The sequence below is a fragment of the Canis lupus genome, chromosome 11 (assembly GCF_011100685.1).
Source record: "Canis lupus familiaris isolate Mischka breed German Shepherd chromosome 11, alternate assembly UU_Cfam_GSD_1.0, whole genome shotgun sequence".
Taxonomy (NCBI): Eukaryota; Metazoa; Chordata; class Mammalia; order Carnivora; family Canidae; genus Canis; species Canis lupus.
In genome coordinates, this window is record NC_049232.1 from 16,112,331 (window position 1) to 16,128,357 (window position 16,027).

Below are 16,027 nucleotides of genomic sequence, written 5' to 3' on the forward strand. Positions count from 1 at the left end.
CATCATACACCCCATAGATCAGAGGGTCTATCTCTCCACCCAGAGCAGTTCAAGGCCGTTTCCTCCTCCATCTATTTCTCTTATTCACCCATCAGTTTTGCACACACATGCTCATCTACATACGCATATACAAGAATGGATAGTTCTATCTCTCAACGTTTTTATATATTTTCAAAGATCAAAATATTTGCAAATTGTGTACCCAAGTGTCTAGTACGCTCAATAAGCTCTCTCATCCATATCAAATGGGAATTACAAGAAAATATTGAATTAAATTCTGTTTAGTCCACACATAATATAAACTACACATAGGTAAGTAGCCGCCCTCAGAAAAACCAGCTGCTTTTAGTCCTTATCGTTAAGACAGAGGAGAGGAAAAATATCCCAGACTGGGTCACAAACGAAGTATCAGGTGTAACCTCGAATCCTGTGTTGTCAGTTCCTATCACAACTTCATCACTTACAACACCCGCCGGCCAGCCCGGGGGTCCCTTTCACGGTCTCGTCTGGGATTCTCTCGGGCTCCCCGCACGGGGACGAACAGCAGCTCTCCCTGGTCCTAAGGAAATCCTTCAGACACACCTTGCAGGTGATGTGGAGGTCCAAACACCTCATGCGGGATGTGGATACAAGTGCTTAATGGAAAGTAATTACTTTACAAAGTTTAATACCCGTGCCGTCGATTCCCTCCGGTTTTCGCAAAGCACCAAAGCTCCCCTGCTACGAAACCTAGCTGGTCACGGAAGTTCTCTGACCGCTTAAGGTCCAGCCCGAGGACGATGGTCGCTGGTCGCTGGCTTAGGCTACGGATCGGACACCTCCACCGGGGTGATCGCGCTGCGCCGCCGCTGGCGCGGGTGAGTTTTTCAGAAACCCGTCCTCAAGCCCCCTAGGACCCGCTGTCCGTCCGCGGCTGGGCACGGAGGCCGCCCCCGGCGCGAGTGCCGCCGCCGCACGGGGCCAGGGCGCGCGTCCCCGGGGCCCCACCTAATGATGGCAATTATAACAGGCCAAGTTCGTGAGAAGGCAGAGCCGCGTCCCCGACCGAGCTGCGACGCTCCGAAACAAGTTCGCGAGCCGGGCTCCCCGCAAGGAGTCGGTCTCGCCTGGCCCTGACCTCCCCTCAGCGGCCGCGCTCGGACGGACGCACCGACGCCCGCCGAGCCCGGTCCGGTCCCCTCCGGCTTCTCCGCACCGCGCCGAGGGGAGCCGCTCGCCTCGCGCTCGGCCACTCACCCTCCTCGCCGGGTCCCGGTCGCAAACCGACGCCCCCGCTGCGGGTCCCCGAATCCCAAGTTGCCCCGAACCGGCGGCTGCTCTCGCCCTAGCGAACCCCGCACATCGGTGCAGGCGGACACCTCCGAGGGAGCGCGACAAGCCCGGCCGGCGCCCCGGCTCAGCAGCCGCCCGGGACGCGTCGACGATTCCTGGACCTGCTCAGAGAATGAGGCGGTCCGCCAGGCTGAGGCTACCGGGCTCCGGAGGGAGGCGGGGCCGCGCGGCGGGCGGGGCGGAGCCAGCCTTGGGCCGGCCCCCGCGGGGGCGGGGCGCCTCCAGCCCGTGACCGGCGGGGCCGGCAGCCAATCACGGCGACTCCAGGAATCCGGGCGGCCGCGGGCCGTGCGGAGCGCCCGGCCCCGCCCCGCCCCGCCCCGCCCCGCCCCGCCCCGCCGCCGCGGTCCAATCGCCTGCGGCCGTGGGCTGGCGCGGAGACGCGCGGGCGGCGGGCAGGTTGGCTGTGGTAGGGAGCCGGGCTGCAGCCGGGCGCTGAGGGCGGTCTCGGGAGGCGAGTGGCGGCCGCAGAGGCCCTGGCTGGGAGAGGCTCGGGGCCACCCAGACGCCCTGAGGGTCGCGGCGGCGTCGGCGCTGTGGGACGCGCAGACTCTGGGTAGACGACGCCACACCTGGCGTCCGCGGGAGGCGCCGAACTTGGCGGCCCCGAGGGAGCCGAGCCCGACAGAGGGTGAGTCCGGGCCGCCTCACCCAGTCACAGTTGGAGGCCCGCACCGGAAACTGGGGGCTCCAGGCTCCCTGGGAAAGGTTCTGGTTGTAATTTGGTGGTTATTTCCGAAAACAAAACTCCGAGTCTGCGGGCCTCCTGGAAAGTTCATGGCACGTCCCCTCCCCGGCTCTGCGTCCGTACCACGGCAGCAGGGGGCTTACCCGGCGCCCAGGCTCCTTTCCCGGCACAGAGCGCCTGAGGCACTTGGGCAGAGCCCGGGGGCGAAAGGGACCCCCGAGACACAGCCTCGGTCCGGCTGCCCCGTAGGAAGGCGGCCGCCGCGCAGCTCCACCTGCTGCTGTCCCTTGGGGCCGCCAGAGGGCCCGGGCCGCGCATCCTCGCGGGCAGGAGCCTCTCAGAGCGAGCCCCACGGGTCCCGCCCTGCACACGCTCGGCCCCTGCCCCTTCCGAAGCCCCTGGGCCGAGCTCAGAGACCTCTCTAGCGCTGGCCACCGGAGAGCCTGAGCTCCCTGGGCGGGTCGCGGCCCAGGAAGGCTCAGCCTGTGGGCTCTGGCCGGCCCGGTCGCTGCTGCTCCTTTTGTCGGCGAATGGGCTCTTCAGCCTGTTTTTAAGCCCTTCCTAATCTTGGCTGCAGCATACACATATACGGAGCTGTGGGTATAAAAAGCCAAAAAGCAGGGAGTTGGGTGTTGCTTTCCAGGCTGAGGCCTAGAACGCTAGGAAGCCCTAGACGGTAGCTTTGGGGGCATAGCGGCGGCCTCTGTGTACCCGGAACTGAGCCTGCCATCAGTAGGTACTCAAACCATGTTAATAAAATGAAGTTCTGCATGGCTGGAAAGGGTCAGGCTTTTTGGTGCCCTGGCACTTTCCTTACTGACCATTGGCTCCCTCAGATTCCAAAGTCCTTGGAGGTTTCAGTTTCCCATGTGTGAGGGAGTATGGACCTTTAGCTTGGCCCTCCTAAGGATACCTGCACCGTAGCTCAGCTCTCATAAGCAGTTTCTTTTTCTTTTTTTTTTTTTTTTTAAGATTTTATTTATTTATTCATGAGAGGGAGAGAAAGGCAGAGACCTCGGCAGAGGGAGAAGCAGGCTTCCTTGCAGGTAGCCAGCTGTGAAACTATTCCACAATCCCATGATCACACCCTGAGCCACCCAGGTGCCCCTCATGAGCAGTTTATGATGGGAGTCCCTGCAAGAAGAAAAGCAATAGGCCTATAGCTGAAAAGGAATGAAATGGCCCCTCTAGCGGGGAAGGCTATAATTATGAGGTGAGCTCTGGCCTGGTTTGAGATTCAGGTGGTGTCTCCTCAGCTCCCTGTCTCAGTGGGGAAAGGTCCATAGGCAGGCTGTCAGGCAAGAAAATCAGGGTCTGGACAGTTCTTAGTAGGCCCTGGAAATTGATTTGTGATGCAGAAATTGCATATATATTAAAACCCATCCTCATTTGCTGAATCAAAAGACAGAAACAGGCAAGGGAGTCCATTCCATTCAGTTGCAGCAATTACTTACCATGCTTAATGTCTTGAGAGAATAGCCTTTGCCCACGAGGAGTTAGTTGTAGACCACTGAATGGAAAACATACCAAGTCTCTGCCAAGGTTGGGATGGGAGGGTAAGAGGAGAGAAGTATATTTCTTGGGATTTTTTCCCCCCATTCCTGGATATAACTAAAGAAAAAGTTTGCCAACAGTGCTTATTGTATTAACACCCTGTGAAGGTTTTTCACAGATGCTTGTGATTATTTTTAAAATCACCTACGTAGTAGCCAAACATCGCCTGTTGACTGTATTTGCTATAGTATTTATGTTAGACGATGAAAAAAGGAAATAGGAAATTTCTTTTTATGAAATAAGTTAGAACTAGATGAGAGACCTCCCGCTTCCTGATTTCTAAGGTTTTCTGTGTGTTTATTTCATACAGACATGATTGTCCATGGGTTCTTGGGCAAGTAACTGGTCTCATTTTCCTTTTTAGAATAGATGACACATAAGAGACAGCACATCTAGACTTAATCACATTTCCATTCCATCCTCTGTCATAATTGGTATTTGACAGTTTATCACTCTGGCACAGACTTATTCCTTTGGGTGTCATTCTCCCAATGATCTCTTGAGTTTGGGCCATCCAATATTCCACAAGGGAAAATAAGATCTATTACTTGTGCAAGAACTCATTGTAGTCCTTTCTTTAAGAAACAAACAGAAAACTATGGAAATCCTGACAAAGGAGTCACCTGTTTAGTACTAGCCTATTTTATTGAAGGAAATTTCTTTCCCTCACAGTGATGAGGAAGTTTGTGGAATGGCTTGGGAATGAGAAGATTGATGTGAGACCATGGAAGCAGGGCTGGTCTTTTGGTGGTGTGGGTGGTGAGCAAATTTGCCTTCAGGCCCTGTCACCCAACCCTGACACTGAAACAATATTTTGGAGCCTTCTAAATTTCAAAAGGATGTAACTGATAGGAGCCATAAGTTCTAATCTGAGCTCTGAGTGCTGCTGGCAATCACTTAACCTCCGTTTACCCTTGTTTACTCACCATAAAACAGCAGTGGCAGAATTGGCCTACTCTGTTTAGCTGCTTAAGGGGGACCCTGTGACAATGGTTACAAAGTACTGCAAATGCATGACATTTATAGCAATAGGGATTGTTGAAAAGGAGAACAAACTGATATTGAAGTAGGAAAATAGTGTGGACAGAACAATTCCTCTCTACACTTGGAATTTCTATTCACTTTAATCTCATTGGATTATTGTCCTTTCATTCTAAAAATGGAAATGAGGAAAAAGGGCCGTCAAAATTCTTGTTCTTTGATTACCAAATATTTTGGAAGCATTGCTTATGTGAATAGTGTTTTTCCCTCTTTTTTTTTTTTTTTCCCATTTCTACCACCTCTCTCAACATGTATTCACTTTGAAAATTACTCAGAATTTGAACAGGCTGAGCTAAAGACCTTAGCAAAGCAATGCAATCAGAAGCAGCAGATTCTAATACCAGCTATGCTATAGGTTTGTTCTAAGACTATAGGCAAGCCATTAACCTTCCCATACCTTAATTTCCCAACTATGAAACTGAAGCAATACTTCTGATTAATTTCACAGAGAGGAGAGATAGCTCATGATAAGGCTCTTTGAAATATTAATTGCCACAGGGAGGACAAAATATCATGTAGGTGATTTTGCAAACTCAAGTATGGTGTTGGTTTGTACACCACAACCAGGAGGTAATTTGTAACAGAGGGACTGCTCTGATACAATGTCTGCAGCCGGGGTGCTACCACCCACAAAAACGATGTCTCATGCATTTAAATGACAATGCAAGTGCCCCCTGTGATTTTTATTGCCACAGGTCCAACTAAGTAAAAATGTGGTAACAGAAATGTGTGGGAAAGGGAAGCCTCTATTCTACAAAAACAAAGGATTTCTTGATACATGCCCTGAAAGAAAACTACACTGAACTTCTTAAAAATGGATGCCACTATGAGTACAACTCTGATGAAAGACTAGAATGGTCTTGGAAAATGGCCTGATACATAAAACAATGCACATTGGTCAAAAGGACACCAGAAGAGATAAAAAAAAAATACTCTTAATTTTAAAACTTCATAACAGAATGAGTAACACTGAGGAATTGGGGAAAGGAGGGTCACATACTCAAGGGAGAAAAAATAGACTCCCAACCCTTAGAAACAAGACAAAGTGTTCTAAGAAACAGGACAAAGAATATGGGCTCTAGAAACACGATAGACTGAAGGCTGGATTTTCTTTCCACTGCTTCCTAACTCTGAGACCTTGGACAGGGTGCTGAGCTTCTCTGAGCCAAATGCAGTCGTGATGAACGGTGCTGAGTTTTTTCTCATTGGCTTGTTAAGAATCTCAACTGAGAAGCTCTCTGCACTTCTTAGGAGAGGGCTGGGTCACAGTGCATTGTTTGCCAATAACAACAATTCCTAACATTTATTGAGCGCTCACTGTGTCCTGCACTGTTCCCTGCCTTTTCAACAAGTTACCCACTTGATGCCCAGAATCACCCTCTGATGTTGCTGCTGGTCTTTTCTTCCTCAAGGTTGCTATCTTCATGGAAGGACTGTTCTAGGATTCATATCCTGCAGGGGACTAAAAGTCAGAAGCCTCTTTTAGTTGTATTTTAAACAAGATCCTATTTTCCTGTGGAAAGGGCTAATCCAATCTTTCCTGGTACCTGGGAAATCAGGCTGCATTGAGCACTTGGTAACACATACATTACAATGAAGGGAATGAGGAATTCAGAATTTGGGACAAAAAAGAGCCATAGAACAGTGCTTCAAAACCCCAAACCACTTTCCAGGTCTCTCACACTGTAAGCTCCTCAATTTGGGCTTCCAAACAGTGTGCTCATCATCTGGATTTGGGGTTTAATGAACGTTAGTTCCCCTGAGGCAGCAATATGGGAACAGTAACTGGCTAAAGAAAGAAAAAAATGGATTATTGCTTAGAAATGAATTGTGTCATTAGTTATTATGAATACCCCAAATTATGACAGATTCATCTTTAAGTATGCCAGGGAAAAGTAGCCGTGAGCTATAATACACACAATCGTTTATTACCCAAGAGAATTTAGGTGCTAATGTGGATGGTTTTGCATCTGTGTGATTCTGAAACCCACAAAGGATTCCAAGATAGAAAGCCAAATAAAACATAATACAGAGGGCAATGAATGATTTTGATTATGTAACATTTATATATAGCATTTCATTTTACATTTTCAAATTGCTTTTCAGTCATTGGTTTATTCTTCCCAGCACACCTGGGGAGTACATCCATGCTGTTATCCTCTGTTCACAGCTGAGGCAACTGAAACTGAAGGAGGCAAAGTGTTTTGTCCAAGAGCACAACAGGGCAAGGTGAGAAATCGTGCATGTATTCAATCATGAGTCTACCTTGGCAAGGCACACAGCGATGGGTACTAGATACATGGTTTCTGCCTTGCAGGGAGTCTGCTGGGCAATAAGTACTTTGTGGATTATGTCTCTAGACAGTAAGGACCAGAGTTTAGAGCAGGAGAAGATGAGTACCCTAAGATTCCTGGAGACAGTAGGATATGAGGCCCTTGTGAGATGGGTAGAATTTTGGCAGATGGAGTCTGAGGGTGGTCAGAATGCCAGAGACAAGACAGGTAGGTGAGTGAATTCAAGGCATACTGGGAAGTGTTTTACTACAGCAGGACAGTAGTCAGAAAAGGGTTGGTGAACATGAGAAAATGCTCTGCATCACTTGCCATCAGGGAAATACAAATCAAAACCACAATGAGATACCACCTCACACCCGTGAGAATGGGGAAAATTAACAAGGCAGGAAACAACAAATGTTGGAGAGGATGTGGAGAAAGGGGAACCCTCTTGCACTGTTGGTGGGAATGTGAACTGGTGCAGCCACTCTGGAAAACTGTGTGGAAGTTCCTCAAAGAGTTAAAAATAGATCTGCCCTACGACCCAGCAATTGCACTGCTGGGGATTTACCCCAAAGATACAGATGCAGTGAAACGCTGGGACACCTGCACCCCGATGTTTATAGCAGCAGTGTCCACAATAGCCAAACTGTGGAAGGAGCCTCGGTGTCCATCGAAAGATGAATGGATAAAGAAGATGTGGTTTATGTATACAATGGAATATTACTCAGCCATTAGAAACGACAAATACCCACCATTTGCTTCAACCTGGATAGAACTGGAGGGTATTATGCTGAGTGAAGTAAGTCAATCAGAGAAGGACAAACATTATATGGTCTCATTCATTTGGGGAATATAAAAAATAGTGAAAGGGAATAAAGGGGAAAGGAGAAAAAATGAGTGGGAAATATCAGAAAGGGAGACAGAACATGAGAGACTCCTAACTCGAACAAGGGGTGGTGGAAAGGGAGGTGGGCGGGGGGTGGGGGTGACTCGGTGATGGGCACTGAGAGGGGCACTTGATGGGATGAGCACTGGGTGTTATGCTATATGTTGGCAAATTGAACTCCAATTAAAAAAATATGAAAAAAAAGAAAAGAAAAGAAAAAGGGGTGGTGAGGAGAAAGGAGCAGATTTTCTAGCACACTGAATACCCAGCTAAATATATAGATTTTAGCCTGTGGGCAATGGGAGCTCGACTCCTCTCTGACTTCTTCCGTGCTCTCATTATTCTAACATGTACTGAGTGCTAATATACGCATAGTCTCCAGATGTTTTCTCATACATCAGCTTTACTAACCTTCACAGCATTCCAACGAGATACATATTATTTTTCCTCCTCAAGTGTATGAAAAACTAATGCATTTAGAAATTCAGACTTGCCCACTATCATGAAACTAATAACTGACAGATGAAGAATTTGAAAGCATCACCTTTGACTTTCTCATAGGTACTTATGGGAAGGGGGTGCAGGTTCTGGTTATTGTACTGATGATAGCCATCTAATACCATTCCCTTCACCCTAGCTCAATGTCTTTCCAGAAATGAAAAGCAAATAGGAGAAAAATAAAATTAATTTCTTTTTTAAAAAATTAATTTCTTAACATGTAACTTATTTTATTCCTAAAGTCATCTGTGAGTCAGACAGACACAGCGTGTTTTTCCCTATTTTCTTTGCTCTCCGATTAACAAGTGTCTGCATTTTGATAACTTTAGTCTTGTGAGTATCTTCAATATATTTGGATCTTAGCTTAGTCTTTCCACTAAGCCAGAATCTCTTTCTGGGGAGCTGGTCAATTCAGTGCCCAATCCTTTCCCTTAGCATGCAACCCAACCCATTTATTGTAGTGCCCTGTGAGGTCTCCATCTCAGCTTGGATTTTACCCATCAAAAAATAGCTTTTCCTCTCCAGACACATGCTGCTAATTAGCTTTTTTACTGTTTAATCATCAAGACTAAAATACAAGTGAGAGAAGTATTATTGTCAATCCAAAAATACTTAAAAAGGAAACAGATTGCTTATTTAAATCTTCCTATAAAGAAATAAAGAGATGCTCTCAGGAGGTGGGTATATACTTAGGTGACATAAAAATTAAAACTGAAAATTTTAACATTTGTTAAAAATAGGGTGCTTCTCATTGATCTCGTTTTGTGGAAGAGTTTCTTTGGAAAATTCCTGTTTGTGATCAGTCAGAGAAGTCTTCCTCGAGAGCAAAATACCTATTAGAAATGACAGGCCAGTGTTGACCCTCTACATGAAGATAAACGGCAAGCCATTGAAACAGGGCATTTCAAAATCTTAAATCCAATGCATAACATTCTCCTTGCCTCTCAACCCTCTAGTGCCTTGTTTGGCTTTGCCCAGATTGTATTTTATGACCCGAGCCATAGAGTTTCACAAGTAAATAGTTGAGTGTTTTTCCATGTTTTTTGTTTGTTTGTTTCTTCAAGAGGTTGAAAGAAAGCAAAGTTAACATGTAAGGATCATTAAATTTCATCTAAGATCTTAAAGATTCCATGTGAAAGACACAGAAAACAAGCACTGGACCAGAAAATTGTATCTGCTTTCTCCTCTGTCTTAAAATGCCATAAGTTTTTCCTGTGCTTTCAAGGAGAGCAGTGGTCTGAGACAAGGAGGTCTGTGTTTCACTGAGGAAAGCGAGGAAATGAATCCATGTTGTCTTGACTCCTAGATCTGCAAAGCAGGGATGTTTACCTTGAGATACAGAGAAAACAGAACTTTGAAAGACTCAGAGGAAATCATACAATTTATTGTAACCATTTGCATCTCTTTACAGAGAAAAATCCACAATACATACTTCTGGGGATTTTCCATATTGATGGAAGAGAGTGTTCAGGATACCAAAGTGAATCCCATTGAAGGCATGTATTAGCATTAATTTCTCCTAACTATTGAAATGTAGCTTGTGTGGTTCTTTCTCACCTTAAGATGTTCAGCAAAAATGCTGAAACTCTGAAAGATGATTGATATAGAAACATGCTAGAATTAACCTTATTTTAAAAACAATAACTATGCATAATAGATGAGTTTCCCAACCAATGAGACTCCCTACACTGAGACTCTTTTCACAGGAGCTTCTGAGTTCTTTTTTTTTTTTTAGGATTTTATTTATTCATGAAAGACACACACACACAGAGAGAGAGAGAGAGAGGCAGAGACATAGGCAGAGGGGGAAGCAGGCTCCCTGCAGGGAGCCTGATGTGGGACTCGATCCTGGGACCCCGGGATCGTGCCCTGAGTTGAAGGCAGATGCTCAACTGCTGAGCCACCCAAGCATCCCAAGCTTCTGAATTCTGAGCAAGGTCTGACGGAATAGTGCAGGTAGCAAAATATTATGTGAAAAGTTACTGACATTTTATCTTAGTGTCTGCTGAAGGCCAATCTAGGATTCCTCTGTAAATTGGCATGTCAGCTCCCTAAACCCTGGGAGTCTTTCTGGGGAGGTAGTTGTTGGTATCCTGTCTATAGGACCCAAAGTTATTGAGTTATAGCATCTCCAAGAACTTTTCATAGCCTCCCCAGTAAGCACTACAGTATACTATCCACAGATATAAATACTCAATAAATAGAATTTAATAGAATTTAATTGTTAGCAGGTCTTGAGCTTAACTGAAGCAGACAACTGCCCTTGGAAATACAACCAAACCCTCAGAAGCCCAAAGAGAAAAGAGCATAGTCAAGGTCAGGTGTCCCCAGAACATTTGTGTAGTTCATAGTTCAAACCAGCAGTGGTGGGCATGAGGGCACTAATTCCCATTCAGAGTCCCAGAAACCATTCAGTTGGAAATGAATTGGAATATGTAATTGGACCTGGCACTTGAAAGTTTTGTGACTCTTTCAAAGCCAAGTGGAACAAGGAAAAACTGTCTGTTTTCTGATTCCCTTTTCCAAGAAGCTGAAAATATATTGCAAATGAGCCCTTAGTTGTGGGTCATCATCCTTACAAGACCTGTCTGGTTCCAAGGTTGGAAATTCTTCCTATGCTTCCCAATCTCACCCACCTCCAACTTGAACTAGGTCTCAGAGTCTCATTTTGACCACATATTTTTTCGGCCACGTGGGAGAGATGAGAAGAGGCTAAATATAGCTGTGTAAAAAACAACCAGCAAACTAGATAGCACCTTCAGGCTTAACATCAACAATGAGGATGTAACATCAGCTTCAAATCTTGTGTAAACATGCACAAATATTTTCTAAGAATATTTTTCAGAAGAGTATTTTTTAGAATCTCTAAATTGTATTATGAACAATAAATGAGAAGGTTAACAAAGTATATTTCAGGGCCGTTTTACGTATTTGTGGCCATGATTCGCTCTGTCTTTATAACTATTGATTAGGTCAGTTTATTAGTCTTGCCAGAAAGGGAGCATTGCTATACTGTGGTGTTGGGAAAGGATCTTTGAGATGATGATGAAGGTTGGAGGAAAGGCTAGAGCTTATTTTGGTATTTGTTTCATTTTAAAAGGCTGTGACTAGGACTTCATATGTGTCTAATAAGTATGCATGTAACATTTTTATGTTTGCTGAATGCCTTCAAGTCCCCCATTAGTCTCCACAATATCTCTTGAGGGTGGATCAGTATTACTGCCAACAGTTTACATTTGAGGAAGTTTAAGACACAAAGGGATTATGAGATTTATACAAGGTCACCCAGCGTGCAAGCCTAGCTAATAAAAGATGACTGCGAAGCTCTTTCCAAATAAAAAGTGTTTTATAAACATTAGGTAGTATTAATGGGCATGATCCCAGGATGAGTAAAATACTCTCTAGGAATAAAGTGCTCATACATGTTCTATAGGATTAAATCTTTTTAACCTCAGGGCAACTTTTGATGGAGGAATTCTTGAACCTGGCTATGCATCAGAAATGTCTTTATAGCTTTTAGAACATGTGAGCACCTGGGCCCCTACCCAAGCTATAGAATCATAATCAGGGAGGCGGGACACAGATAATTTGTATCTTGTAAAAGCTTCACAGGGGATCCTGATGCTCAGCCACTGTCCTAGACTACAATAATAACCTCAGACAAGCCAAGAGCAACAAGAAGACACCATGGAGTAAATTTAGGAGGAAACACTCAGCATCTTCAGGCTTCTGTCTACCTAGTTCACATCTATTACTAGCAAAGGAACTACCTCCCTGAAAGACTCAGCTGTGTATCTGTGTATGGAATTCCAGGAAATAGGGCTGAGATGAAAGGTTATTTAAGAACCACCCATGTTTGTTATAATATGTTGGGTAAATTTACTGTGTCTTTTCTTGGGTTATTGCTGATTCTACTCTAATATTCTTATTTGGAGTACCTTGTATAATAATCAACAGCAAAAACCTCTAATATCTGCCCATTCACCCATCCATCAAACATTTATTGAATATGTGCCATGTGTAGATTACAGAGTGAAATTACGTTCTTTGTCCACAGGAGTTTATCAACAACCTATGATAAAACAGACACAGGTCAAACAAAAACCCTATAATAGTAAGCTATACATATTAAATGATAATCAAGCATATATGAGGCATTATTCATAATGCTAAAAAGTTGAAACAATCCAGATGTCATTAATTGAAAAATGAATAAGTAAAACTTGGTATATCCATACATCAGATTATTATTCAACAATAAAATAGAATGAAGTACTGATACATGCCAAAAAATGGATGAACTCTGAAAAAATATATAAGGTGAAAAAAGCCAGTCCCAAAGAACCACATATTATATGATTCCAGTTATAGGAAATATCCTGACTAGGCAGATCTATAGAGACAGAAAGTGATTGCCTAAGGCTGGAGGAGGGTGAGATGGGAGGGGTTCTTAATGGGTACAGGGTTTCTTTGGGGGGTGATTAAAATGTTCTAAAAATGATGGATACACAACCCTGTGACTATACTAAAAAAAAAAAACCTCATTAAATCGTATACGTTAAATGAGTGGATTGTGTGGTATGTAAATTATATCTCAAGTGTATATATACATAAATCTGGTGCTGTACAAACTTGGAGGAGAGAGTGGATTGATTAATTTGGATTGGAAGAAAGAGTGGAAAATTTCCTGGAGGAAATGGCAGTTGAGTTGAAACAAAAAGGGTGATTTTGTAAAGGAGAGGCAAGGCTCAGAGATACAGTCAAAGTGCTAGTGCTTTCATGCAAGGGCAGTTTATCTGGATTCGACGGGATTTAGGATAGATGAGTGGTGCAGTACATGGGACTAGATGCAGGGTTTTATGCCGAATGGTTTGGTCTTCATTTTCATAGGCAATGGAGGGCCATGATGGGTTGGTGAGTGGTCGGATCAGGCCCATGATTTGCAAGGATAATTGGAGGTGGTGATAAGGTAGATGGGAGATGGGGTTGGGAAGCCAGTGAGCAAGGGAGACCATTGAAAGAGTCTGGGCTTTTGCAATGCATAGGCAAGAGAAGATGGAGCCCTCAACTGTGTCAATAGTGTTGAACACTGAAACAAGGAAACAGATGAAAGGAAATGCATAAGAAGTCGAATCTTAAAACTTGGTGGCCCTGGGGAATAGGTAGGAAGGCACAGGATGTATGTATACACACACACACACACACACACACAGCACAGTATTTTAGAACATACAAGGGCCTGGGTCTTTTTTTATTAGTTACTTAGAATCATAATGCAAAAACTATTATTGAAATAATACCAAGCAGACAAATCATAGTTCTCTAACAACTTGCCAACAAGGTGGCAAGTGTAATCTCTTGATTACAGAGACTCTTAATTCTTAACAATGTATATTGTGAATAAAAGGATAGATGGAAGAGAGAAATGCTATCCAACCATTTTTTCAGCTCTTTGGAATCAGACCTTCCCTTGTTGAAGAAACACTCATTTATGGCCTCCTCTGAATGACTAAGTATTTACCTCTTGCTCAGACAGCTTCCCTAGAAACATTTCCTTTGGTGTGAGCAACTTGGATTTACTGCCAGGGCAACACCTCTCATCCAACACCCACGCTGCCTCTTGGCTTGGTCCTTACCGGCAGGTGTTCATAAGTCACATTTTGTTTTGCTTCTAATAAGAGCACAGTCTCACAAAAGCATAGGCTGCATGTACCACATATTATAACTTTCATTTACAAGTGTTCTTATAGGAGAGATCTGAAAATGTGTGAGTCTTCAGGATCAGGAAGACAAAGACTCTTCCCTTAATCATGCAAGGCCACGCCTATGTTTTCCATAAGAAGGAGGGTCAGCCAGATCCTAGGCAAGGTCAAATAGAAACAGTCTCTTCCACTGCATGGCACAGCATTCCCTGGGAATCTGTTATGGCCTTCTTCATGGGCTCCAGAAGGTGTTGCCAATGACACTGCCTGCTGTTAGCGGAGTTTGGGAATAGCATCCCTGACAAGTGCCATACATGAGTTTAACCAAGCAGGAAACACCATTTAGAATACCACTTGCTGAGATGTGGCTCTTATCTGTGCCTGTCAGTGAACAATGACTACAACAAGCCTTGTTCAATCACAGTTGTTAGCAGAGCTAATTATAGCAGTCTCGGGTGGGAGGAATCCCAGCAGACACGTCCTCTAAGGGACTTCCATCACAGGTTCAAACACTGGCTTTGCAGGTAAGCAATGGAAACAGGCCCCTTGCGGGGGGGCCTTTAAACAACAGTTCTCCGTAACCTTGAACATGGACCTATCTTCACTCCACAATTGGCGAGGGATCATTTTCAAGAGAACCACCATCAGAGAGTGAAGGAGGAAAGGGACATTTAAAGCCAGTAGGGTAGATGTTCTGGATTAAATGAGAGCAGAACTGGGTATTATTCCTTGGGTCGTCTTTGACTCACTGCATGACCTGATGAGGTTGCTTCCCCTTTCTGGGTCTCACTGTTCTCATCTCAAAAATAAGGATAATAATACTGGCTCTATTTATATCACAGATTGTTGAAAGAATAAAATAAGATATATAGTTTAAAAAGATAGAAGTTGGGGAAAAATAGAAAATGCCATACGACTCTAGGTAGTGTCACTGATATTCCCCTTCTCCTGGTCTACATTTTACTGACAAATGATGAAAGGGAGTAAGAAAAAAGTCTGTGCTGTTGCAGAATCTCAGACCTTATTTTCTGATGCCTCTGAGTGGTACTATAGTTTGCTCATTTTCAGATTTGCCTCCTCCTCCCCAGTTTATTCTGGCATAAGCTCATCTCAGTTTGAGGAGTTGGAGAAGACCCTGGGGATCTGAAGAGGACAACAGCCTGTATCCATCTAGTCTCATCTAAACAGCACCTGTTGCAGTCTGTCTTAAAATTCTCCTCTCTCCCCTCCCAGGGAGGGGGATTTGGGAGGATGATTTGGGAGGATGTCAGCCCTGAATGAGTCCCACAGTCAAGCTGGGACTTGAGGGGACACCTCCAGGACAGAACCAAAAAGAATTTGTAGGATGTGCTGAACATGTCTTAATCTGGGTCTCTAACTACATTCTTGTTCCTACTAGAAATCTCAGCACACTTCTAATCAAGCAAGGCACGTCTACTTATCTGATGCTGCTGTCAGTGATAGAAAAGGATATTATGGATTTGGCAGAGAAGAAAAAGGAGATTTATTTCCAGTGGCTGAAGATGTATCTTTTCCAGATATGCAAAACCAGTCAGAGCATTAAAAACATATCAATGAAAAGTGATCAGGTTTTGTGAGAAGAAATCATTCTTGACTTCAAAACAATAAGGAAGATTATAAGGATTCCAAAGCTATAGTTTAAAAAAAAAATGACAATAGGGCACCAGTGAGACTACCAAGCTCTTACCTGCCCCCTTAGGGTAAGGTGACATCTCCATTTAAATGCACCCCTTGTTTTCAGTGTTTAAGTCCCCTCTTTTTCTCTTTCTCTTTTCTCCTTCCAATCATTTATCTTTTTTCAATGTTCAGCATAACTAAAAAGTCTAAGTAGGGAACTGCACATAATTGTAGACTCTGCACCATTGGCAGAATGATGCTTCTTTCTCAGTATTTGTAATTATCTGTTCCACCCTTGCTTACTCCTAGTAAATTTATGTAGAATGACAGCAGTGTCCTTTATTTCTTTTGAAGGCACTTTTTGCTTTCACTTTGCGTAGAGGTTATATAAAACATCAAGAAATGCAATATT

The 16,027-nt window shown here is 44.3% G+C and overlaps 2 protein-coding genes across 6 annotated transcripts in view; both read right to left on the reverse strand.

Annotated features, from left to right (window-relative positions):
- MARCHF3 (membrane associated ring-CH-type finger 3) overlaps positions 1–1,486 on the reverse strand; it is a 136,788-nt gene extending 135,302 nt beyond the window's left edge. The window contains exon 1 of the mRNA XM_038552018.1: positions 1,237–1,486. The gene's annotated coding sequence lies outside the window, so the exon portion shown is untranslated. The remainder of the gene's footprint in view (positions 1–1,236) is intronic.
- A 7,319-nt stretch (positions 1,487–8,805) lies between these two features.
- The window catches only part of C11H5orf63 (chromosome 11 C5orf63 homolog), a 34,213-nt gene continuing 26,991 nt past the window's right edge, over positions 8,806–16,027 (reverse strand). For 3 of the 5 annotated variants that reach the window (XM_038552028.1, XM_038552030.1, XM_038552029.1), the window contains exon 5: positions 8,806–14,671. In XM_038552028.1, the coding sequence (XP_038407956.1) occupies positions 14,461–14,671 (211 nt within the window). In that variant the 3' untranslated portion in view covers positions 8,806–14,460. The remainder of the gene's footprint in view (positions 14,672–16,027) is intronic. The other 2 variants (XM_038552035.1, XM_038552033.1) reach the window with 1 other exon arrangement.